Genomic DNA, 27212 nt, shown 5'->3' on the forward strand with positions numbered 1-27212 from the left:
GATGTATTATCAGTAAACAAGGTGTAGTCATTTTGGGTAGAAGAAAATATTTAATAAATAAAAGTGAATCATATTTCCCAGGTATACTGTAGAGACTAATGCAATCATGAAGTGCCGAGTGTCTGTCCTGATTTACATTAAAAATAAATATTTTACAGTAAAACTTGTGGGAGTTTGCACTGCCATGCAGACTCTTCCAAACCTGTGAGCGATATTAAGTAGTCATTTGTTTCTCTGATTTTTTTTTTTTTTTTTGGATGGGTTCTCAGCCACTGTGGTGTGGCCTCATTGCGGGATGTTAATAATAGCTCATTGAAGGCATCAACTAGTGAGGAGCTTTTATTTATGCTTGAGCTTAAATATCCCTCTTTTTCCACCAAGTCCTACCCCACATAGCTTCTTTCCATCCCACATTTGCATGGTGCGGCCTAAAGAGAGTTGGCTTGCCTCTTGATGACAAACCACAAGTAGTAGAGCAGGGAAATTCCATTGTGAATTGGTAATATCTATCTTTGGTGGTACAGCACACTTACTATATCAGATAAAAGTATAAGCAGACTAAATGCTAGTGTATTTATTGTCAGTATCTGTATTATATTGTGAAGCGATGGACACAGTATTAACATTCAGCAGGTTTCCCAGCTTAACGGTTACTCATGCATTATGCAGTTTGTCTGCTGAGTGTGGGCAGTCCCATATCAGATAAAATAAGCTTTTCTTTCAAATCATATGTAAAATCAAACTAATTAAAGAACCATGCTGCATGTGTAGAGTGCATTCAGCCCTGCAAAGGCTTGTGTAGTTACGGCTTGGCATGTGCGGCTTCATCGCTGATCTAACTGGATATGTAGATAAATTCCTGAAAGAGCTCCAGATTTCATGCTTTGGTTGGATCCAGGACGGCTGAAGATAATAAAGAACAAAAAGCATGTCAGCGCTTTTAGAGATTAGGTGCACAATAGATTTTTGTCCAGTAAAATAGCCCTCCATAGTCCTGACATGCTGAGTCTGAAAGACGGCCCCCCTCAGTGTCTGCTATGTGGACAGCGGCGGTGAATGGGAATGGGCTTTTCCATTCTCAGTTGCTCCAGATGTGGCCTTACTGTTGGAGTATTCCTGATAGCTCATTACTCACATAATCTATCTTCCCAGGCCCATGTAGTCGCTGTTTTACTCAACGGGACTCAGAATGCCTTGCTGAATATTTCAAAGTCCTCGTTACCTTATCACCCCAGGCAAAAGCTCTCTAGTTACTGACTGTGAAAGAAGGAGCGGACAGGACTGTATCCCAGTGGAGTGCATGACATAACAAATAAGGTCTCCTGAATATACTGCTGTAGCCTCTACAGCTTGACAGTATGACTTGACCTGGAATGACACCTCATGATGAATAGGCAGTTGTTGAACCTGATGCCATACTGCTGTAAATAATGCCCCAGAGTGACCAAGTGTTTTTGAGTGATATGCCTACATTTTCCTGTGTCTGCTTCTTTAAGGGACTTGTCCTTACACAATAAGCTGTCCTTCACAATGAAAGCATTATGCGATATATTGTTACATAAATCACAAACACATACTCATGCCGTGGTTTCTTGGTTTAGACCGTGTCAGGCTCAGATATCTTACTTGTGGGATCAGGTGTCATCCCAAAGTGGTATGTGTGTCTATGCTGGGCTTCTTGATTTAGTCACAAGGTGAAGGCATCTCCCCAGTGTCAGGCTATATTCTAGCAGCCATGCGGGCTGATGTCAGAGGGTTGCGCCTGTTCCCAGACTACAACTGAAACCTGAGACGACCTGCAGGATTTCTCCGCCTCACCTGCCTCCATAAAAGTCTGCCAAGGAGCAGAAGATTCACTTCTTAAATGTCAAGGCATTTAAAAGCCTGCAGCAAAGTAAAATTAACTCTGAAAAGGGGGGTTGTAGACATAGAAATGAACAAATACAGTTCAAGTACATGACATTTGAAATGGCATTTTATAGATCCTAAGGTTTGCATTGGTTGAGAGGCAGATGTGGGCTCTGCGATATCCAAACTGATGTCTTTCTTCCTCTGAAAAGGTATCTGCCAAAGTAGCGTCTTATAGTAACAACATAAAAGCTACAAATCTGCAGCTCCAAGGCAATCGTGGACAGACTGATGCACCTTAAATGAATCAGACACTGCTCTTGAGGTTTTCTTCCGTCTCTAGCTCAAAGCTTAGTTAGCAGACCTACTCCAAGAGGCTGAGAAATATCCCAGAATAACCACCAATTTTCTCCTGCTCAGTGTAATGTCTGAGGAGTTGACATTTGGCAGGAGCGTGATTCAACTATGACTGCTATGCTAACAGCTATATAACATCAAGCCCAGTCAACCTGTTAAAGGGTTCATTTTCAGCGTCTGTTTCAGATAGAACTGTATTTCTGGCAGCCTCCCTTGCATGCACCAGTAACCATGAACAATGCCAGCCTCTTTTTCTATTTGGATGGAGATTCATTCCCAGGTGCTCACACATCTTTTAGGAGCCCCAGATGTATCTGAAATAAACCCAGACATTTTGAAAAATGTTAATCATACTTGATATAAGAGGTACACGACTTTCTCAGTTCCACCCAAGTGGATAAAGGGATAAGAAATCACATCTTGTCATGTCATACCTTGGATATGAGAGAACTGTAGAAGCATCTCGATCTGGAATGATGAACACAAAAGCACCCCACAGTTTGTGGTCTGAAGTGCCCTAAGGATATAAATTCTAGCCAATACCTCGAATAAAACTATACATACCACTGCAGAGCTGTAAAGTTATGCATGCCTTCCATGAATCATCACACGGTACAACTAAGGGGGGAATTTATTTTACTAACCTGTGGGCTGTGATTTATTTATTCAATTAAACCCCCATTGATAGATTATCCACATAGTACCCTCCAACAACAACTCCACATTTTCAGCTCTCAGCGATCTTGCACTGCAGGAATTGAGAGTCTGCTTAAGGCATAGCCCCTGAATTCCAAATTTCCTGTACAGGAATTTCTCTTAAACTATGCTAATTAATCAGTGAAACTTTGGATATCCAATACAATCTAAACTGACCTCAACTACATAATTGTTTTAAAAGGCCAACAGGAGTTGGTTGGGATGTTTGACATTTTCCACAGGAACTAATTTCCCTCCATCTTTCTGCATCATGGCCCAGTGCATATCAGTGCCCTGTTGGGTAAGGCACAGGATTTTCTATTAAATGTTTCATTCATTTTGCTGGTTCCTCAAGGTTCATTCAGATTGTATTATCAGATGTATTATCACAGCACTTTTGATCTGTAAGGCACTCAGTTTCCTTTTCAGCTTTGCACTACATTAAAGGAATAGCTTCAATTTATAACTCATTTTGTTGATAACAATCCTATGGTAAAGGTGAATCGTATTCTCTGCAGTTGTTTTGGCTTAATTTTACTGAAGGACACTACACGTTGGAACGCAAAGTAAAAGCAGCTGATGACTTAGCAATTCATGCTTTTGAAATGTTTAGGTTTATTACATAGCCAGAGGTTATGGTCAGCGGTGGCTTTCATTGTAACAACTCCTCTGCAGGGCATGTACTTCAAAGATTCAGTTTGACAGCAGCACGTTAGCTTTTGTTTGTGCAAAATGTAGAAAGGAAAGCAGAGATAACGGCAGTGAATGAGTTCTGAGAATGAACCTATTCTGCTTCGGTGGTTTCACATGTAGTGAAAGCTATTTCACTTTTATACCTTCATATCCTTAGTCCTTGCCTTTTCACCAGTGGTATTTCATCTGTTGTAGCCTGCCAACTTTGACTATTGTCAAATATAGCCATCCACTTCATAGCAATAGCAACATTATCACTGTCCAGAAATGCAGTGATTGCCACAACAAGTCTACTCTGGCCTTTTACGTATTTACATTTAGAGAGAAAGCAGCTGAACTTGATGATCAAGAGGAAATGCAGAAGGCCAATAAGTTGAGATTTATGAGTTTTACCCCCAAGACTTTCAGTGGTCACCTTCCAAACAGGGATGCACCGATATCTAATATCAGTATCGCACGCCAATTCAGACGCATTGCTAGTATTGCTATAATATTTCTGCAGTTAACCTCCTGCTACTGCCTCCACAACAGTTGGTTGTAACTAGTGTAAACAGAGGTTTCCTTCTTCAGCAGTGCCTTTCCGTGTGGGTTGAGCTGATTACATTATAGTATCACAGTGGAGTGTGCTGGTATTGCAGTCAAGTTAGAAAAATCTATTGTGGTCATTACTATGAGTGAAATCTACTTACCAGACACTGATAATGCATTACTATGCTTTTGTATTTCAAGTTTTTCAAAACGTTAAAGCAGTTGCCATAGCAATTTGCAGTCCCACACCTGTTTGCATATGAAGCCTACTTAACCTATAGTTCCAGTAAATTGATTTCGAATACATTTAAATTGCATGCATTTTATATTTTCTTGCTCTTTTAAGAAGTTTTACGTGATTTTCTACAGCCATGTAACCTTGCACAAAACACCAACAACAATAACAACGATATTAATAATAATCAATAAAAAATAGTTCTGGTATCAGATTGGTACTCATTACTGGCCGATTCCCAAACCCCACATATCTGAATCTGATCTGAAAACAGAAAAAATTCCTACCTCCAAACTGCAGTCCAACAGCAGGGGAGTTAAGGAGAAGTGATAGATGTAGTGGTGAGCCTGGACTGGGAAATGTGGTTGAAATTAATATCACTGTAATCATGAGAGATTTTTGGCTCTCAACATAGTACAATATTCTACATGATATGTAGGAAAAATCACATTAAATAATCAAATGCATTGAACTGCATGGAAAATGTGATTTAAAACAAAACTGCCTCATTTTTTTTTTATTAGTTTTCAAACACATTGTGCCTCACCAGTTTAGACAACAGAATTGTGTATCTTGATATCATAATATTGTTATGTCAAAAAAAAAAAAAAATCGGAGTTTTTGCCCAGTTCTGGGTGGTCCTGGGTCTTACAAGTGCTAAAAAGCCAGCAAAGCCATGCAACTTAACTGCGCCAAAGCCTTGCCTTATTGATTATCTGGCTTGGAACATATAACAACCCTGGAGGAATCTGCTGTATTCATGCCGAACATCATGATTCTGTTTAAAGCTTGTTCATGCAGTTATCAGTAGCAGCCCTGTAATTTGAATGGATAGCAGGGTGTCTCTGACCCCTGCCTACCCACTTCGATGCAGTGAGTATTCAGTAAGCAGTGTCAATGCAAATCAGCCCTCAGGAAAGTTGTTGTCATCAGTCTTCTGTTTATACATCTCCCTCGTCAGCCTCCATAATGCTTCACGGGCGCAAAGCGATTCTCATGTTGTAGCTTTTCCAAGTTTACCTAAGCTCTAAGGCCAGTATCACTTAACTGAAGAATTCGAACATCTTATACTTGTGGTCTAAAACAGTCTGTTCAACTGTCTGAATAACTTATTACTGAAACTAGATGTCTGAAAAACGCAACTTGTTTTTGTAATGCCATATGAGGTTAAAGTCTAGAGCTTCCCAATGAAAAAGAAGAGAGTGGTGGTGTGGCAATATATAAATTTTACATCCTGAAGCAGAACAACAATTATGATCCCCAGAAATCACCTCAAGTCACTGTCGCAGATACCTTTTCCACCCATTTGAATTCATTCTTAATCAAACTGCATGCAACAATCATGCAACACCCAGAACCTCTTGGTTCTGGGTGTTGGAGACATTAGTACATATTCAGTGCAAGAGAAATGTTAAAAGCTGATTTTGGTCCAGCATTAATGTCAAGCATCTTTTTTCAAGTGTTGCTTTATTTATTTATTTATTTATTTATTTTTAAAAATGTAATGCACCTTTAACCTCCACAAACAAAATAGCGACGGCTGCTGCCTGATGGATAAGTAAATGCCTTTTGTCCTGTCATGATGGAAACCATTGTGTTCTGGTTTGTTCTATTGACCACTTTCTTTGTTCAATGCAATTCACCTTCACTCTTTAACTCCTACTAACATGATTATCATTCGTCAATTTACTTTTATGGGGCACTCAAAGGTCTTGCAAAGGGAAATTAACCACTTAAGAATAACTAACTTTGACTGTACATGATTCATTTTTAAATGAGATGAAGTTGGATAGGCGATACACTGACACGAGTGATAAAAAGCTCTCTCTTGAGGCTCATGCTGCCAGTGATAACAAAACATGTTGTTTTCTCACGGCTGGACTAACTGGGATGATTAGCACAGGAGCTGTGGGCTCTCTGCCCATGTCTCTTGGCCTGTCATTGCCAATGGAAGAACACAACTTGACATGAGCAAAATTGATGGAATGGATAGGCGGTCTTGTTAATGATCTGTAGAGAGTTGGCCCCATACATTCTCAAAGTTTGAGAATGAAGTACTTCATTCTTAGATGTATGTATGACAGTAACTTTTGCAGTTGGCCTCCATTTGTCTTTGAATTATTCACAACAAACCTACAAGAACGCCTTTGTACACCAAAAAAAAAAAAAAAAAAAGCCAAGTAAACCTTTTTGAAGCCAAAATCTCTTTAAATGACAAATGTCAAGGCAGGGTTTAGATGGGCAGGGATTGAGAAAATGTCAGTCATTTTTTGTTTGGCTGTTTTGTTTTCCTGTCAGTTGTCGATATTTCTTGATGTGACTACATAGTGCATGTTACCTATCGCTGCACTTGGGCAAGTTTCAAAAAGTGCTTAGTTTAAAAATAAAAATGAAAAGATTTAATTTAATGTAGTTAATAAAGCTAGCACTATTCAAATTGTACTACCTAATTAAACATTATATTAATCTGTCTCGTTCTTTTGCAATTCACTTGCTGCTTCTGTGCATCCCTGTGTGCTTCAGTCACTGGACAGAGCAGGACAGTGAAGAGTGCATGCAATAGTGTAGCAAGGCAGGCAGACAGATGAGAGAGTTCACCACAGAGTTAAAGTGTGCTGCTATGTGTGCCTTTACAGTGTTTTTTGCTTGTGGGGGACAGTCATCACTGGCGACTATCAGGTAAAAACTAGTCACAAAATTAGGTGCACTGGCAATCCTTTCAGTCGCCATCTGGAGCCCTGCTAAGGTAATGCTAAGGTACGATTCATGGCCATTTTATAGATCATTTGTCTGGCGAGATTTCATCTGTTGCTGTAATCGGTCTTAAGACAAGGTGCTGAGTGAGCGCATTTATTCATTCCTTAGACACCTTGCATTGTGGCAGCCTGGACACTGCCAATGGTAGGACATTTGTTATGGTAATTTACACTGTATTCAATTCATCCCGTTCTGATGATCTCGGTGTTTCTTTCCAACCCCAACCTCCCAATCCTGTGCGCAGTGCACTCTTCTTATTGTAATTTGATAACCAGCTGATATGGTCTGTAATTGGAAGAATTAGCGGCTGCAAATGCCGTGCATGGAGGAAGGGAGCTTAGCACTGATGGAGCTGAATTTATGTTGTTTCATATTAAATAAACTTTCCAAAGCCATGAGCAAAGAATTTTTTTCCAGTCATATTTTTATTCAATAAGTTAATAAACATGACTGCATGAAATCCTCTAAATTGTTACTGGTGTGTTTATCAGTAGTGTTTAGGCAGTTTTATTTCCAGAGATGAGTGTGTTGTGTTGACGTCTCTGGAGGTAACTGAAGTATTATCCTGTAATGCCTTCTTGGGAGCATTGTTACCGCATGCAGAGGCATTAGGGTGTTTAACATGTGCTACTAACCCAGTGTGACAGGATGAAATATGTTAGCCTAGTGCTAACTCTAATTCTATGGGAGGGATTTCCATCTGATCAGAATAATTTATGTCCCACTCTGTCACAACATATAACAGGTGACATGCCAAAAACAGCTGATAGGACTGCAATGGAGCCTCTTTTCCACTTATTATTTACTGTGGTGCTATGATGAATGATGCTAATGGTGAAGGGTCACTGCAGGAAGTTGCTCATGGAAGGGCACTCTTCTGTTTTCACTGCTGCACAGTGTAAACATGGATTAGATTGTTTGGTGTGCAGACATCTTCTCCTTGTCCTTAGTGAGTAAACATCTGTGGTAAGATAAAGTACCACAGAGTCAGTATGCATAAGGTGTTCAGTACTTGTGTGTGCACAGATGCACATGTGTGCGTGTGTCTGTGTGTGTTTTGTAGTATGACGCCGTTTCCTGCCGTTCCTTAGAGCCAAGCCCTGCCCTGTGCACACACATGCTCAGATATGCCCCAAGTTATTGCACCACTTGGTCGGAAATGAGTCAAGGTTTAAGGTAGGCATGGGTTCAGCGTCTGAGGGATTCCTCTGCATGCCCACTGTGTTTCCATTCTTTCCTGCTGAAGGAGATACTGTGGGACAGCTACAGTCCACCTGTCCAACCTTACACTTCTCACCCTCTCTTAATCCTGTATCACCAGTACAAGGTATGTGCCTCTTTAAAAGGAGCTTTATCATTGTCTTCCCATTGTTAATGATTGATATTGTGTGTGCAAGTGTGACAGTTTCAGCTCTGGATAGGAAACATTCCTTAGCTGTCGGGTGTGTCAGTGAGCAAAGCGTTTTCAGCTGCCGAGAGCAACAGAAACTCAAACATGCAGAGTTCTAATAATAACCTTTTGTGTTTTGCTGTCGTCCAATCCATCATGCAGGACACACATGCACACAACTCAGAAGGCATCCTCCTCAAAAGAGTTGTCTGCGTGATGCATACCAGGAAGTCACAGAATCTGGAGATTTGGGGGAATATTGCATGAGGCAAAATTGGCTCGATGTTTGGGCAGTGTTGGCAGTATTCCCTGCAGTATGCTTAGGTAATTTGTGGCGCCTATGTATCACACACATTTAAAGCCCAGCTCTAAGCAATTACTTGTGTTAGTTAAGGCTTTTGTCAGCAGTTCCCAAACATAAATGCTTAGTCTGTGAGTAGCAGGGGGATTTCAGAATTTGTTGGAGGCAGAGTCTTTCTAAAAAGTATAATGCTGCTGTTGCGAATGTGTTCATTGAGTTGATGCAAAAATGTTATTTTCCCTCTCAGTCTTTTCTTTTTGTTTGTTTGTTTATTGGGGTTGAAATGTGGTATTGATCAGGCCCGGTGTAGTCTGAAAAAGAACTCTGGACCACAAATATCAGTTTTATTTAGGGAAGTCAATATGCTATTTGAAAGAAGCAATTAAGCATTGTGGGTCTTTGGGGACTTTGTTGTAGCTGCTGGGAGCTTAGTAATGGGACTTTCCTTCTCCCTACAAAACATTCATACACTATGTGAGGTGGCTCTGTCTAGATCAGGAATTGGCAACCGCATGCCATGGAGAACCAGTTGTAGCAGGTATTGATTTGAACCAAACATGAACATACAGATCTCAAAATTTGGTATTTCAGAACGGATCGATGCTGATCTTGAAGACTACGGTTTAGATTTGGTTATCCATTCCTGCTTTTTTAATCAAGCTTAACTGTTGTTTCTTTGTTGTTGTTTTTTTAAGTTGGGGCAGAACTTCAGATAGTTTTGATCAGACAAATAAACAAATAAATAAATAAAAATCAGCATAACCTTTATCTGACTTGTGAGATGGATTTTGCTTTGATTTAAAAAAAAAAAAAAAAAAAAAAAAGATAAGCCTTGCTGCTTCCACCAGCAGAGCTTAACATGACTTTTGCCCCTTTCCCGGCTGTTTGTCTGTTTGCAACCTTATCTGAGAAAGTTCAGATTTGCACAAAACTTTGTGGAAATGTTGGTCTTGTGGCAAGGAAGAACTGTATAATTTTCCACACTATCATGGCCAAAGGGGTGTTTGGCAATGGGGGCGGACTTTCATAAAAGGTATGTAACTTCTGAGTGGCTTCATATAACACCCTGAAACTTTGTGTGCCCATCAGCAGACTTTAGAAAAGCCAAATCCTCCACTATTGGCTTTACCACAAACATGGAGGCACTGGAGGCACTCATTTCCAGTTTAGGCAGTTTAAACCACCCTGCCAATTTTTTTTTTCCAAAACTTGGTACTGTGGTAAAAGGCCATTCCTAATGGCCACTCAGCAACTTTAGTATTAGTGTGACATGTGGTATTCTGATAACCGGCAACAATGCCTAAAAGTGGCTAGAATTTGAACGGGCATATCTCATGGCCCATTGTGTCTGTGAATGTGTGTGGATGAAGAAAATAACTCCCATGAATTTTTGGTGAAAATGCAAAATGTGGAACTGACATATCCTGACAATTGCATAGCGTTGGTGGACATGTGTGTTCTGCTGAGTGCCATCTAGTTTTTCAAGTAATTTTCACTGGTGAGCATTTGAGGGGACTCAAAACTGATTCGTAGTATTGCATATTTGCATTTCTTTCAGTAAATAAAACACTGATTCAAATTTAGATTGAGATGACTCTAATCTTGGATTGCTAAAAGAGGATTTCATTCATTCATTCATTCATTTCCCAAACCTTTTATCCATAAGAGTTGTGGGTGTTGCTTGAGCCTATCCCAGCGCTTGTTGGGAGGAAGGCAGGGAAACAAGAAATGGGCCCATGTGATTTCACTCATCAGTTCATCCTCTCTGGTTGAAGGTGTGTTAATTAGGGAAATCAACTCATATGCTCTTTGGTCAGAATGCAGATTATCAGCCCTCCATGGTTTATGATTACATGTCCCTGTTCCAGAGAGCCATGGCATCAATCAGTCAAGTTTTAGTAAGATGCTAGACTTAACTTAATGTAAAACACATATTAGTGAATCCTTCACAGTATAGCTTGTTTTGTGATTTAATTCATAAATGCAAGTATGCTTGTACTTTTAGGGTTGCAGAATATGCATTGAGTTGCGTGTTTGGTTCCATATGTGGAATTTAAACTTGATAAATCTAAAGAAGAAAATAATTACAATGAACTATAGCTATTTGGTGAATGAACCAGCAGTTAAAAACATACAGGGCATCTAGACTGTTGGTTCTCACAAGTCATAGCAGGAAGGCAGCCAGAGGCAGGTCTCAGTTCTGTTTGTGCTGTAGATTTCCCAGGCCTCTCAGCTCAGCTAGTCAGAGTAATCAGCATTTGAACTGCTGCTCCTCCGGGACTCCCTGCTTCTGAAATTCAGGCTAATGTATAATTATTTCTCTGATCGTTTTTTTTTTTTTTTTTAATCTCCTCCATTTGTCTTTTCTGAATGCCTGTGACCTGGTTAACTCAGCCTGCTGAACACTTCCCCTCCATGTCATCCTCCTGCTGACTGACAGGCAGTGGGTGTTTGACTTACAAGAACATCACATGTGGTCAGGTGACTGCAGTTCATCTCCTCATGGATTCAAAGTGAGGGATAAAGTAATACATCTGCTTTACGGCTGGTATTTGTTTTGCTTCTGCGGTGCTCCACAGGGAAGGTGACATGAGGCACAGGTGGCTCTCAGAGGACTCAGATAACTGACGAATCCATATATCTGTAAAAAAAAAAAAGATTCATGGAAAGGGGCAGCATTTGAATCTGGAACCGTAAAGCTGTCTAGACTCAATGTCTTGATCGACGTTGCGTGCGAAAACCCACTCATCCTTTCAGATTTGATACCTCAGCAGAGCCCAGCAGATCAAAGTTTTAAACGCCTTGGCACAGTTGCTTCCATTTTCCTTTCCCCTCTACTTCCATGCACCATAAACTACATTTAATTGAGAGGGGAGACGGAGAGAACCAAGGAAAGTGAGGTTGCGTAAGAGGCTCTGAGGAGTGGCCGGAGTCTGAGGTCAGTGGACCAGACCATGTGATCTGGTGAATCAGGGCGGGGTCAGACGGAGACTTTTTCTTGGCAGACTTTGAAACGATGAGGATTGTAATGGTTTAAAAGGGGGATTTGGCTTTGACTCTCATGAAAGGCTTTTGGGCCTGAGCAGAAATAGAGTCTGCTAACAGAAATGCTAATTGGTTGATCAGTTCAGAAAATCTTTCGTTGATCATGTCATTGAACCAATAAAGCACAAGCTTGAGATAAACTGCTTTGATTTGAATAAATGTTGAGATATTTGATGCTCATAGTTCTTGTTCTGCTGTTGTATGGAAAATTGTTGTTCTCTGCTTAGTTAAGAGAAATGACCACTAATTACACACCGTCTCTTCGTTTAGGGTAGAATGAGCTCATCCTAAGTCCTGGGAAATACCTGGTACGGTCCTTAGGCATCAACTTAATGACTACCTTGAAAGTTGCACCGTTTGTGGCTGCCTGCTTAGCATCTTACCTAGTCGTCATGCTTGTTGTCGGCTCTCTTTGAACATACCATCCTTCAGACAGCCTCAAGGCTCGTTGGGGGATCTTGTTTTCGCCTCAGCATTTGAAGAGTTACAAGACGAGAAAGCTTGAAGAACCAGATAGGCTGGTTGTGTTGCTGTAAGACTGTGGTAGGCTGGCGGCAGCAATGTTCTCTACGCTCCTATCGCAGAGCTGCTGAGAACCCCGAGCCAAGCAGTTAAGTCACCCTGGCCCAGATAGGATGGGAAATTTCAGAGGTAAGCTTAGATAGAAATCACAATTTTCCTTTGCTTAAGGGGCACCTCATATATGGTTTGCTTTCCTCCTGTATATTGCTTTTTTCAGTGGTTGCATTTCTTGCTTAGTGTGCAATTTCCTGCTTGCAAGGTTAGGTTGCTGAGAAATATTAATTCAGACAGGTGATATACCTTTCATAGATTTTGGTCATGTGAGGCATTCTGAATTTTCTGATACCTTGTAATTCGTGTTGCGATGTGAGGATGTTGTGTTTTAGCGCTGTTGCATATTGTCAGTATAAAAGTGGCGCTTTAGAAAAAGGTTGAAGAAAAGTCATACATGCAAAAAAAAAAAAAAAAAAAAAGGCACCATTCCATATTTCTTTTACTGTCAGTAAATGGAGAATGACTGTGATATAGTGCAAGGCTTCCAGAGCAGCATGCCTCTTTTTGTGCTTTGTGAACCAGTAGATTTCGATGGAGAAAGCAGGCAGTGTTTTGTCCACCCCGACTGGGTTGGCAACTTCTGTCAGATTTCAAAAAAATACTCAGTCAAGTCTCGTCTGTGCTGCTCTCATCTGTTTGTAGTGTCTTGAATGTGGAAGGCAGGGAGGAGGAGTGCTGTCAGATTGAAGCAGCTTCTCCCGTTTCCTGTTAATGCTCTGCTTCTGGGAAAAAAAAGTGCAGTGTCCTTGATTCAAAGGGTTTGTGTAACAATTAGGAAAACATTTTGTACCATCTCTTTCTTTTGGTGGTGGTGGTGGTGGTGGTGGTGGTGGGGGGGGGGGGGGGGGGGGGGGGGTAACTTCTTGCAGCACTATGAATGAGCGGGCAAGGAATTTTGGAGGCTGATAGTAGAGTATATAGTAAATCCTGTGATCCTGTGGCCAGCATATTATCTGGTACCCGACACCCTGGCTGGCGCATGACCAAGTTCAGCTCAGACACCTTGAAATGCTCATGCTACCGTGGTGACAGAATCCCAGAATACCTCAGGGTCACATTTCGTCCGAATGTCTGGGGGACCTCCTGCATACTTCACAGCTTACCCCCCACCCCCCTTCCTATCCTTGGGCCCACAACTTTTATGTTCTCACTGTAAACAACCCAGCCAGCTCACACAAACTGGCTGTCAGCCTGAGTTTAACGGTTCCCTAACTGCGCACATGTGTATGAGTGTGTGTGTGTGTGTGTGTGTGTGTGTGTGTGTGTGTGTGTGTGTGTGTGTGTGTGTGTGTGTGTGTGTGTGTGTGTGTGTGTGTGTGTGTGTGTGTGTGTGTGTGTGTGTGTGTGTGTGTGTGCAGGTGCATGTTACTGTGCACATTTACATGACGGATGACAGTGTATGCCCTTTTGTACCTTTTGAAAAGCTATCCCCCCGCTAAAATGACTTTCTCATTCAGTAAAGCCATATAAGGCTCCAATCACCCGCTGGCTGCCGTAATGAATTTAGAATATTAAAATGGACAGTTTCATGGTGGGAATATTGAGTTATAACGCTGGTGGCAGGGCTATTTTGTAAATTACCATATGGTTATTTAATGATGCTTTGAGCAGCTAATATTCCGCCGCGTATTCACAGGAGGGGAAGCTGCTCTCCTCGCCACAACGTGCAACATCTCGGCTGTATTCTCTCTCTCTTGAAAAGGGGATCATGTAGGTCAGTGTGTATGTGGAGAAAACAGGGGGCAGAATGTGTCTTTGTGTGCTTAGCTGTTAGATGACAGCGGCAGTGGATTTCCAAAGCAATAAAAGTCATGGTAAAATCCCTGTTTCCCCAAAGTCAAATAAGTGCTGTGTTATTAGACCCCCTGCTTGTGTGTTGTGCTGCAGCCTTGCGCTGTGAGCCTTCTATAGCAGCTTTTAGCCACCCCGTCTCGCTCAACAGGCTCCTCCTAGTAAATATGGATCCACCGTCAGCAGCATTCCCTCGACACTCTCCCTGTCAACAGATATAATGAGGCCATAACTATTCGTCCTCCTTTTTCATTTCAATCCCGGACAAGAGAACCAGGGTGAGCGAAGGAGAGAGGGAACACCTTATCTCCTCTGTTGGGCTGCTGATTTTTTTTTTTTTCTTACAAGACCTGCTCTTGCTCACTTCCTACAGCCCCCATCGAAGCCCCCACCCGAGTGCACACACATGCATACACGCTCACTCATGCACACACACACACACACACACACACACACACACACATACCTGGTGTTGTGGGAGGTTTCTAACATTTGTGAGAATCAGAATTTCAAATCTGTTGGGGCTTCACTGGAAGCATGGGTGTGAATGGGGGTGTGAATCTTTGGCATGTTGATTGTATTCGCTTCACCATTTGAGATTTGAGAACTTTTTATTTTTTATTATTATTATTATTTTATTTTTTTTTATTTATTTTTTTATTTTTATTTTTTTGAGAACAGTGATTTGTTTTTCTCAAGTTTGGAAACCATTTGAATCAATGAATCAGTACTTTTAGTCAAAAATTTGTATGTCCAATAATGTAAGATTATTCTTTTTCTTCTGAAATGGGAAGAAATTCAGACAACAGAATTACTTATTATTTCTGTAAAATAAACTTTATGGATAACAAAGTTTCAATTTATAGTATTTTTTTAGAGTGCTTCAGTGTAAGAACTGTGAACGTTTCGATTCAAAATGTTCCATATCAATTCAGGCCAAAGTCAGAGCGATTTATTCTGTTTATTTCTCTTAGCAGATGGATTCAGCTGAAAAGGCAGAATATCTAATCGATGCAATGACTGACTCCTAGTCAGTAGGGTTGTGTTTGTGTGAGTCTGTGTGGGAGAGTGTGTTTCATGATGCTGTATTAAATACACAAATCATTACTTAACTCGTTTGTTGCCTCGGGGCCATATGGCATTGACTTGCACTGTCGTAGACATGAAACATTGACAGTCTTTTTCTCTGGGCCATATGGCATGTGTGGGTGTGTGTTTGTGTAACACCGGTGGCGTGTGACCACTACTCAGTATCTCTTGCCTGTTGTGTATTGGAGAGGGGAGTTGACTCAAGTGTGTGTTTATTTGCAGACTGTGCTTGCACATGCACACGCATACTCCGGCTTGTGTGTGCAAGACTGTGTTTCTCAGCAGAGCGCCTGTAGTGACCAGATTGTGGTGTGTGTTTGTGTGCGTGTGTGTGTGTGTGTCCCCGTGTCCTCGTGCAGGAGGAATGCCAGCTCCTGAGCAGAGCCCAGTGACGGAGGAGGGGCTTCTGCTGACCATCCGAGAGGGCTCCACCGGCCACAACATGGAGCCTGACAACACCGCCAACAACATCCTGGCCTCCGTCAAAGAGCAGGTATGCTTCCTTCCGCTCTGCATCATGAGGTAACATGGACTGCACCGGTCTCTCATCTCATGACTAACACTTGAATGACAGGCATCAGCATTTTCACAAACCCTTGATATTATAAGAGGATATTCACAGGGTAACTATGACTCTTTGTCCCTCTGAATTGAGTGACTGGCAATTCAACTCGTTGGCTTTCAGGGGGCAGCCCTAAAACACTGTCACCCATATCTAGTCTTGCATATCCAGACCTATCCCCACACTTTGTTTTAGCACCGTGCCAGCACTGGAGAAAGGCCTGGCTGAACCTTTTACCTTTCTGCTACAAGGGAAAGAAACACTCTAGCTTGTCTGTATTTCTTTAAACCCATCACAATCGTCCTTGGCAGCACTAAGCCCAGGTTGCAGCGATGGTGCCGTTGCAAAATAATGTTGGAAGGGACTTGTTTTGGTGGTACATTTGCGTGTGGGAAGGCGAGCCCTGGCATTAAAATGGCTAAATCCCCATGGAAGAAAACACCACATAAAAACAGTAAAAGGCAGTGTGTGATACGACTTTTACTGATTTTTTTTTTTTTTTTAAAAAACATAACTTGATCACCGGGGCCCGAGAGTTAAAGCCTGCCTGTACTTTAGCTCTGGAGGAGCTCAGTGGACTCGTTAAAACCACACGATTTGATAGCTGTATGTAGCTCTTGCAGAACGTTATTAAACCGGTATCACAGAAGCTCCTGTGAAGTGGAACGGATCAGTGCCTTGGTCAAGTCAATGTCACCGGCTCAAGTCACTGCCAGAGCGAAAGGATGTGCCAAATCAGCTCCGACTGACGATGGCCGTGCCATTTTCAGCGTGTAGGTTGCTAGCTCGGAGGTTGTCGGGATTTTGAAAAGGGTAACATGCAGATAGCGGAAGGAAAGGCGAATTCCAACTGAAACAGTCGGTCAGTGGCAGGCTTATACCCACAGGCTACATCGTGTGAGTCAGATTACCCATATCAGCTACCTGCAACACACGGCCAAAAGTGTGAGTGGCAAATTGACATATCTCCAGGTGTGGGTTGATCAGAAGACTTTGTTTGTAGCAAGAGGCTGTGTTTGCTGCTTTTTTTTTATTGTGGTGAAATTGATGGAAGATGCCTGACGAGAAGCTTTTGGTGGTTTGTAGTGCTCAGTCATGTACAAGCTTACATTGATTCATAATCAGGAAGATCATGTGGAGTTTGTGAGCCTGTGGAGGGACATGTCCTCTGACTCACTGCAACTATGCCTGTCAGTGATTCATTCAAGCCTCACCCCCACCCTCCCTTCCAGAACACACACACACACACACAAACCAACACACACAGATTACTACTCCCTTCCTCTGGCTCAGGTCCAGCCCTCCATTAATGTGGGTTCCAATACAGGGCAAACAGGGCTAACTAGATCTTGCTCAGTATTAATGATGTTATTAACTTTGTAGGGTTGGACTGATATATCAGCACTATCAATATTGTCTGATACCAGCTTCAAAAAGCAATATTGGCATTAGTCTGCAAAGTGATCTTACTGGTGATATTTGGCTTGTGAAGCTTGTTGGTTTTTGGACCTTTTTTCCAGGAGTGTGTCACCAATAGGCTACAACTGTAGTTTTGCCTAGTTCACAGTATCCGATTTAAGCCCTGATTCTCCACTTGCTGATGGTTTTGGGAACTCGCCGACAAAACAATCGGCCTTCGCTCAGTGTTCGCGAGCCAAAAAGTTTGCCGATGCATCACCAACACATCCCAGATATCTAGCAGGCTAAATATCTGGATCTGTCAGCGACAAGCTACGGACAATGAGCCAATGAGAGTGCAAGACACGGGATGCCTCTGCTGTCATCCACAGCAGCTCCCTCCATGAACCCATCCATTTCTGTCTCTCACACTAGGCACAGTCAAACAGTTTGTACGAGACATCGGCATACAAACAAGCTTTTCAGTAATCGTAACCTTGTTGTCCTTGCTGAACCACAACACGAGCAGGCAGCCACCTACGTTTTCCCTGCAAAAATATTTATTTACCTCCAACTCTCTCTGCAGAGCGGACAATTTGCTGCCAGTGTGTCCCGAGCCATGTTCTCTCATGTGCTCATTTCGCTTGTCACTTAGGCTATTGCTTGTGTTTTCATAAAGCAATGTAGTTTGGAGACCATTAGCAGTTCCTCCTTGTGAAAGATGTTGTAATGTGTGACCCCCCGTTGCTGCTCAATCCCGTAGTGTGCAAACCACGACTTCAAGATTCCCAACTACAAGATAACAAGTTGTGTGGTGTGAAAAGCGCAGCGATCTGATGACTTTGACAGTCATGTAGTGCAAACTTGGTATTAGCAGCATAGATGTTAACTGATAATTTGTTGACGAAACATTTACCTTAAAGTGATGTTGAAATTTCTTTAACACTTGCCTGTATATTTGCTTGAGCTTAGTATAAGTCTGTATAATGCCACCTTCTTTCACTGGTACTTCCGCTGATTCCTGCATGTAGAACACAGACATTTTTTTCATCTCATCTTAATTCAGGTGTATTGCATGCACAAAATGACTCTCAGAAATGTACTTAGAACCAAAATATAAACAAGTTCTAATCATGACACTATCACATATGGACGCTGTTGTCTAACCGCTGAGTTTTCATAATATATCTGTTTAATGAGGAGCTGAATCCGGTGATCCAATCTTCCGTATCCTCCGGATTCTCATTCAGCTCTTATGCTCAGAAAATTCAGCATTCAAAACATGTTAGACTACAGCTAATGCTTTTAAGAGTCATTTTGTGAATGCAGTACACCTGAATGAAGAGGTGAAAAATGAAAGATTCGTGTTTTACATGCAGAAATCCCTGGAGCTACAGCAGTGAGCGACAGCACAAAGACTCATATGGAGCTCAAGAACATAAACAAACAAATGTTTTACTAAACTTCTGCATCGCTTTAACACAGGCCTGTCTAAAAGGTTTGCATTTTTGTTCCAATTTTTTTCAGAAAAATTGATATTGATATCAGGTGGGAAGATATCAGATGTCGCTATGGCCTCAAAAAACTACATTGTTCCATTACCATAACATATTTCTCCTAAGTGGTATATCTGTCATACTTTCAGTTGCCTGGATGACAACAAGCCATGATGAATAATGAATAATTACTGCTTTCCATTATGTTGTAACGAGTTAGTTCTAGCCCTCGAAATCCTCATTTAAGCGTACTGCGGGAAAGTGGTTATTGTTTACTTGGGTCAACAGGAAGGCGGGAGCACCTGTCGATGTCACTTCCTTCCCTGGATTGCTCCTCTGCCGCTCGTCTGGCTCCAGCAGACAGACGTGCCGGCGAACAGGAAGAGCAAGTATCCTGAGCTTTGCACTTTGAGTGACTGTAGCTGGAGACATGCCTCAGAGGGGATTCCTTTAGGAGAATGGAGACTGTAAAATAATCGCTCTCCATAGTGTTTAAGGGAGTTGGAGAGGCTAAATGGAGGGTTAGTGAGAGGCAGAGAGGCTTTATGGAAGTCAGAGGCTTGGCTAGTGTGTGTGTGTGTATGCATTTTCCTCCCCCTTTGTGCTGTTGCGTGAGGTTTTCCTGTGATTGTAGAGAGGCAGACCTTCGAGGGATCCTGCTGTCGATGTAAACATGCTTGACTACTGTGCTGGAGCTGCAGCTGGGGCTTGGGCTGGGGCTTAGCATGAGTGGTTGTGTGGTGAGTATGTGCTCCTTTCACTCTCTCTCATTTAGCACCCGTTTTCCTCCCTGTCCGTTTAACTTCTCTCACTTTAATTGTCCTAGTCTCTTCTTTTTGCTGTCTGTCTCGATTTTCTGAAGGAACTTCCTTCCTGGAGAGCCTTTCTCTGCTCTAGTTTGGGCTGACCAGGCTTTGCCCAGATGGCCAAACAAGGGCAGATTTGCCAGGACTTCTTTGATTGAATTCTCCCTGTGTGTTCATTTGGACTAATGCCTTCTCTCCTTCTCCCCTCCTGACTACTAACAAGCCCCAGTCTTTTTGCCATTAAAGCGAAGATTTGGCTCTGTCACGCTGCAGTTCCTGGTTATTAGAATCCTATCTTTGCTCAGTGGCTCTTTAATGGCATTGACCCACCATCTGGATGACACATCCATAATGGCTTATTACAGACCCCATTTCAACGTTTTTAATGTCAATTTTTCTTGCTGCGCCTTCCTACTCGTTATTCAGAGTTATTCAGATAGCATTTTTCATCCTCGACTCAACCACAAAACCTAAAAAAAAAAAATTAAAAAAAAAAGTTAAAAATCAACTTTACAAACTCACATTCTCCAGTATTTATAATCCTGTTAAATTTTTATTTAGATGAAGGGGGTGTTTTGTAGCTTCTCCAAATGCCTATTTTATTTTATTTTTTTAGTTTCATCGTAAGTGTAATTGAAGTAATGGAAGCTCTAGATTGGCAAGCAGCCAGTCAGCCTGTCTCTGTTATGTAGATTCTGCAACCAAAAAGCTGCTGTGTATATTTCTAATGTGGGCTGTTCTGCATTACGGAGGTGATTCCTCTTTGACTATGTTTGGGTTTTTTTTTGTACTAAGACATATATGATGGATAGGGGAGAGTGGGGTAATTTGTACCAACAGGCAAGTAGTGCCACCCCTGTTATCTAGAAAACCATAGAAGAAGTTGGTCATGTGACCACATATTTTTGAAGAAGCACCATTTCACTCATCCTGCAAAGAAGGGAGACACATGGCTTGAGAGGAAAGCACATTTAAGTTCAAAAAACATTTTTTTGCCCTCCAAAGTAAAATTTCTATGATCAATGTTTTTTGATTGCTGTGTTTGAACAATTATAGAAAACTTTGAAAACAGTTCACACAGGTTTTCGTACTTTAGTAAGCTACACCATGAGTCTATACAGTTAGCATGATGTTAGCCCAAAACAGCTGGGGGATGCATTTTTTTCAAAATGGTGGGCTTGGGGTAATTTGTGCCAAAGGGCCTGGGGTAAGTTGTGCCAGTGGCACAACTTGTGATTATATACTATATATTACTTTATTGTATTTTATTGTTATTGTACATTATCTTCTTACCTTTGATCACTAAAACTATTCAGATTCAGATGAAGATGATTTGCAGGTGCTCATTTTGGAATTTTTATTTTGTTCTGGGTATGTGTTCATGTGGCGCTAGGCCTCGTTATAGAAAAGTGGCCTGTGATCTTGTTAAAATAATAAATAAATGTTAAATAAATAATTTTGTATTGAATTTGTTTTGCTTTTATATAGCATTATCATTTGTGAGATTAAAATGATCTGTTTTACTTCAATTATCAATGGCACAATTTACCCCAGTGTATTCTCTCTAATGGCACAATTTACCCCGCACCGGGGGCAAGTTGTGCCACAAAACCACTTTTTTTTGGACAGCTATATTTCTCAAACAGTTTATATAAGATCCAAAGTGATTGTTCCCAGGGATGCACAACATCCTAAACTATATGTGCATATTTTAGTTGGAGGCATTACTGTAATCCCCTCGCTTTAAAGGCACTTAAAGTAAAAATTGGCACTACTTACCCCACTCTCCCCTACTGCTTCACTGTTACAGACCTAATACTAAATTTTTGTCACAACAACTGGATCACACATAGAAAATCAGATGGAAATAGGAAATTAGCAGAAAGAAAAAGCCTCTGTCTTATCTTCCATTCTATAAGTCTTGCTTCTCTGCTTGCTGGGCTGGAAAATGTAGGCTGGGTGGGGGTGTGTGTCAGAGGAACAGAAATGTTACATGGTCTGTGAATGTTGGCCGATTTAATGTAAACCTCTGCTGGGAGATGTTGAGCATGGCTGGAAGCTAGAATGTGCTGCAGAATAAAGAAAAGCAGGAAGGGAGGAAGTAAGTTGTGTGTGGCTTTTTTTTCTTTTTTTTTTTTTTTTTTTTTTGAAGTCCCGCCTTTCAGGGTTTGGCTACTTCATGATTTAATCACTCTTCCACCGGGCCTTCTTTGGCCTTGTCTGGCCTGGCCCGGTCAGTGAGTAACAGGGCGGATCCTTTAATGTCAGTAACAGCTGAGGAATTCCTCAAGTTTTAACATGGCATCATACATTTATATTTTACATTTAGGTCATGCCTTTTATCCATTGCGCCTTAACAAGGAGCGCAAAGTATGGGTTCAGTGCAGCTTTCAGTGACACTTCAGTGCTTGGTATTGAAGGCCACATTTGAGTGCCTTGCTAACCACTTTGGCATCCAGTAGTTTACAACTCTTTGGATGAATGACTGTTTGCGTAGCCAGGCCCTGTTTGAGCCTCTGTAGAGGGAGCTTGGGGATATTCAGTATGATGAAATTATATTCATCAAATTTCTGTCCCAGAGCAGGAATTTGGTTTTCTGCAAGGTTAAAAAACATAACAAGTAACAGTAGAGCACATGATTACAATTTGCATCGGTTGAAATTTCTAATTAAAACAACACTATTGAAGAGAAAACTCTTCTACACGTGGGTGAGGAAAGATGATGGATAGATGCTGAAAGATAGCAGATACGTGGTAAAAACATAAGAGTAGGATGGTATTATCATGTCTTTTTCATGTGGGCTAACCTTGGAGACAGTTGGCAGAAAACATTCTTGTTTCATCCATTGTTCTATTGCTGTATCTTTGATATGTAATTGCCTTAGGCTGTGTATCTCTTCGGACCTTAATATAACATTGTTTGTCCCTTCGCATCTGTCCATACAGTAGGTGCTGTTCTGTGTTATGTTGTTGTAGTGAGGGAGCCTGTGGCGCTGATTGAGCAGGCATTGGTGAATATGAGGTCAGGCCTCTATAAAGAGCGTCGCATTGATCACTCTGCCCTCATCTCTGCTTCCCACCGCATCTCCCAGGAGAGGAGCAGCTAGCGGAAGACAGGCCATTCAGATGTGTCAGCTTTCATTTTGTCCTCTCCAAGCACTGGCTAATATACACACACCTCTTCAATGACTCCACAGTATGCCTATTTTTAGTTATGTTAGTGCAGCATCATCACTAGGCCAGGAGGACTGTTAGAGCTAGAGTCATGGGTGGTGTTTGGGCGGACTACGTGGCTCGCTTCTTCCTGACAGCTTGCACGTCGCCCGAGAGTAAACTCAGTGATGTATGCCTGGCTTTGCCGAGGCCCATGCCGCAGATTATTGACTTAACCCTCGAAATGTCAAGGCCTCCTGCAGGAAAATTGCCCATTTGCAGCTATATGGTCGACAGCATATAGAGAGGGGTATCTGAGAGCAAATTGTTGTGTGCTTTTTCTGTTAATATCAGAGGTTAACAGTGTAATCTGCATGGAAGAACAGCTGGGTAAAGTTCAGTATAAACACTGCCTCAAGCTCCACAGTGATGAGAACAATTTTCGCAAGTACAGATTACCTAACTTTAATCAGGAAAAAAAAACACTTCTCACTTTTTTTCTTTGTATCTTCCTGCTACTAAGGTCTCTCTCTTGCGTGTGCCCTCTGTCTGTACTTATACAAGGTTTACAAAACTCATAGCACACTCAGGCAGACTAGTGCGGCTTTCACACACATATTGTCTCCCTCTCTTGCTCATACACACACACGCCATTAGGTCTGGGTGCTATATTGATGTTACAGCAATATTTTGATATGAGACAAGATATCTTCTGGGATTTTGGACATTATAATATTGTAAAATGGTGAAAATATTCTCTTCACCTGATTTTTAAGGCTGCATTACAGTGAACAGATGAAATTTTATGGACTAAGAGTGTACTAGCTGTTCTATTATTTGTCACTACCTGCTTGGTCATTATATCCACCATGTTAATAACTGTTGATCAGAGATGTTTTGTCCACAAATATCTCATGACAGCATCAATTGTAGGTAATATATAGGTCAGCTGATAAAATTGGCTAACATTGTCCTATCACAGATAGACTGGTGTTGGTGCATATGTTGTCCGACACATTTTTTTTAATGCAGAAAAATGCAGTAATGTATATCGTTTTTCCTAATTCAATGTATATTACTTCTATTATTTATAAATTCCCAGTAAAGTTTATTTGACATCAGTACAACAATGCCATTTTGGATAATAAAGTTTATTGTTAAAGTATAAAATATCCTCTCTCTATTACATATCTTTGTCACAAATATTTGATGACTGCATTTGAGGGATCACTGCAAAAAATGGGTGTTTATGTGTGTGTGTGTGTGTGTGTGTGTGTGTGTGTACCAGCCGATATATTGGTGTGGGAATTTTTTTTATTCCCTAATACTGTTATCAGTATCGACCCCAAAAATCAAGTATCCATCTAATGTTTGTAATCAGTAATCATCACTAAATTGTCATCACAATGTTGGTATCGAGATATTCAGTCAAAGGTCTATTGCGATATTTGTTTTTTATCCATATCACCCAGCCCTTGTGGCTAAGATAATGATGTCTGTTGGAGAATGCTGGCTTAGGTCACGGTAAACTGAAATCCAGTCCTCCATCCTGTCAACTGGAGTTTCTGACTATCTGGAGCTGGACTTCAATTCTTTGTCGGTACAGGAAGAAAACAAAAGCCCTCCAGCCTGGGTTCAATGCCACTGTTTTCCAACGACACTGGATATGTTTACCATGATAAAAAGAATCTCACTGGGGGAGGAGTTAAACTCGGTTCGGTCTCATTTTCACTTTCATTCAGTGTCATAACTGAAGTTTATGGTTAAATTAGTTCCCCCAGCACAAGAGAGTATTGAACAGATCACAGTGGTCCAACTCTGTGGTTTTATGCCATGGAAATCTCTGGTGTGGCCAGGGTGTCTCAGTGTGCTCCTATTCCCCCTCCTTCTTCAGGCCGTGCCCTCAGAGTAGCACTGTCATTAGCTGTGCCCGGGCATGCCTATTTGCACCACAGAGACTGGGGAAAGAAATGGGCTCGTAGGCATGCTGCACTGTGGAGTCTCAACACAGCGCCTTCTAGAAAACACCATAGTGGAATTTTCCCACTTTGTTGGAGTCATTACACATGAAGGATCTATCTGCCCCCTGCCTCTTTCCAGCATACTGGTGCACAGTCACTGTGACCCCGCTTTTGTCTGGATCAGACACACACACACACACAAACACACACACTGCACTGAGTGTTCTTTGCGCAGCTCATTGGTTGACCTTGCTTTGAGTGCTACAACTCCAGCACCCTCTTAAAGCGTTGATGAGCTGGCTGAAATATTACCCACTTGAGATACCCATGCAAACCTCTATTCCTCTAATTTTAATGAGGCCACAGTCATCTCTTCCTAAGTGACCCAGCTTAAGGAGTTAAAAGTAGCGGTCATGGTTAAGTTTTAAGGCAGTATTTTTGCCGTGATGCATTTCCATGCTGTAAGCACTGCAGAAAGGTTGAATTTGCTCTGCTGGTGATAGTGTCTGTTCCACCTCCATAGGCGAAATAAGGGCCCTAATTACAATCGACTGGTGATTTTCTCCACTCCTCGGGGTCTTATCTGCCTTCCTCTTCCCGGTGCCGCTGCTGTGACACAGGCAAGGAGAAATCTGGAGGCATAAGCATTCTGGCCTCGATTATAGTCATAAAAATGGAAGCCTGGCTCCGAGCAATTACCCCATGGGGGAGCAGAGCAAGTACGAGAGGGAAAGAGGGAGACAGATTCTTGGGGGGAGGGGGAGAGGGATACAGGTGAAGGAGAGAGCTTAGGCATACAGAGGAGAGAGAGAGAGCACTCTGAGATGTAGGGAGATAAAGAGGGAGGGAGCAAGGGTGGGGGGAGGGGAGAGGGGGTTGAAGAGAAAAGGACAAAAATGAGAGTGTGAGCATGATGGAGAAGCAGGAAAACCCAGGCCAAGAGAAGCTGTCACCTGTGAATGGTGCTCTATAGTGCTGTGGCAGGAGGCTGTCAGCGCAGAGGCAGACAGAATAGATGGAGGGAGGGAGAGCAGATAATCTGCTCCCAACGTGACATGATGTCAAAGGAGCGGCGTATTCGGTTTCGGTGCAGCGCTGACGGTTTGAACCCAGCCTTGGGAGATCCCTCCCCACCTGGCCCGTTAATCCTCATCACCATCACTGTCATCATCACCATCACCATCATCATCATCATCATCAGTGTCGTTGTGATCAGCCTGCACAGAGGCCCCAGTCATCAGGAAGCAAGCAGTTACATTTAGAAAGTTGAAGGAACAGCGAATGCTATCGGGCCGTCCTTGGAATGGCATGCATCCACCAAGGAAGTTCAGCAAGTTGATTCTGTGCCAGGGCAGATTACAGATGAGGTTTTGGTTCTCTAGATCACCCACTTTCTCCAACAGCTCTCAGATGAGTGGCTCTAGCTCTCCAAATGACCGGTCCTGATGTAACAATGCCACAGCCACTGCATGCTTTGTTCACTACAATAACCTGAAGATTGACAGTCTTTAGATTGCCTGCTCTCCTCATTGAGACCCTGGAGCAATATTCTTTTTGTCTGACACAACACTATTGATCCCTCAGTGGAAATGTATGTTCACAGGTCTACACGAATTGCACTGGCTGTGTGATTGCACTGCTGCAGCATTTCGGCTTTTTGTTCCAATCATGGAGATACAGATTGCCTTTGTGGGTTGCTCTCGTTTACTGGCACTAGGCCTTGGCAGTGCCATCGGCAGCCTCACGTAGCAACTTTTGTTGTGGTGCAGCAGCTTGTAGCCAGGCAAAACAACAACAGCAGCTCTAGCATAAAACTCAGACCGATGAAGAGTATAACGGCATGGAGAAAAAACCCTTTTGAAATGTAGGGAAAGAGTTTTATCTGTTGTAAGAGGCACTTTACAGCTGTAAGGGGATAAATACTCCAAATGATAAGATGCTGCTGTTAGATTAGAAATAGTGTTCTTAGAAACCTGGGCCCACACAGCATGACAGACGCAGCACCACACAATGATCAGCTGTCATGTGGCACATTTAAAGCAAGGTTTAATTTAGATGTCATTCTATGGAATAACTGTTCAGGTCCCACATTAAACAAAAGAGGAAAAAATGAAAAACTGTTAACTGCTACAGAGAACCAAGCAGGCTATAGCACACAGTGACAAATTGTTTCATTTTAACCATAAAGCATCCAGCCAGTGAAGCTGCCTCACTCCAGCTAAAGGAGAAGTGTAGACTACTCATACATGTATTGCCCCTCTTGTGTATTGTTGTGTGCACTGTGAGCTACAACGACACCAAGTGAAACTGATTGCGCAAGATACTCACTTGGTAAATAAAGGTTATATTCTGTTCCATTGTCTATTGTAAGCCAGGTAAAATTGAAAACAAATCTTTTCTTCTACATTTTGCAAAATTAACTTTCTGGTTCGTCTGCCAGTGGCAGGTAAATGACAAAATTTAGCAGCCAAGAATTTTTGTTACCAGCCATAAAACTGTGCCATGCATTATTTACATACTGTGCTTGTGA

At 41.9% G+C, this 27212-nt stretch overlaps 1 protein-coding gene across 4 annotated transcripts in view; it reads left to right on the forward strand.

Moving 5' to 3' along the window:
- LOC115379560 (plakophilin-4) overlaps positions 1–27212 on the forward strand; it is an 81948-nt gene that overhangs the window by 2380 nt on the left and 52356 nt on the right. For 3 of the 4 annotated variants that reach the window (XM_030080268.1, XM_030080270.1, XM_030080271.1), the window contains exons 1-2: positions 12451–12501; positions 15666–15799. In XM_030080268.1, the coding sequence (XP_029936128.1) occupies positions 12486–12501; positions 15666–15799 (150 nt within the window). In that variant the 5' untranslated portion in view covers positions 12451–12485. Of the gene's footprint in view, positions 1–12450; positions 12502–15665; positions 15800–27212 lie in introns of those variants that run through there. The other variant, XM_030080269.1, reaches the window with a different exon arrangement.

This window comes from Myripristis murdjan, chromosome 21, assembly GCF_902150065.1.
Source record: "Myripristis murdjan chromosome 21, fMyrMur1.1, whole genome shotgun sequence".
NCBI lineage: Eukaryota > Metazoa > Chordata > Actinopteri > Holocentriformes > Holocentridae > Myripristis > Myripristis murdjan.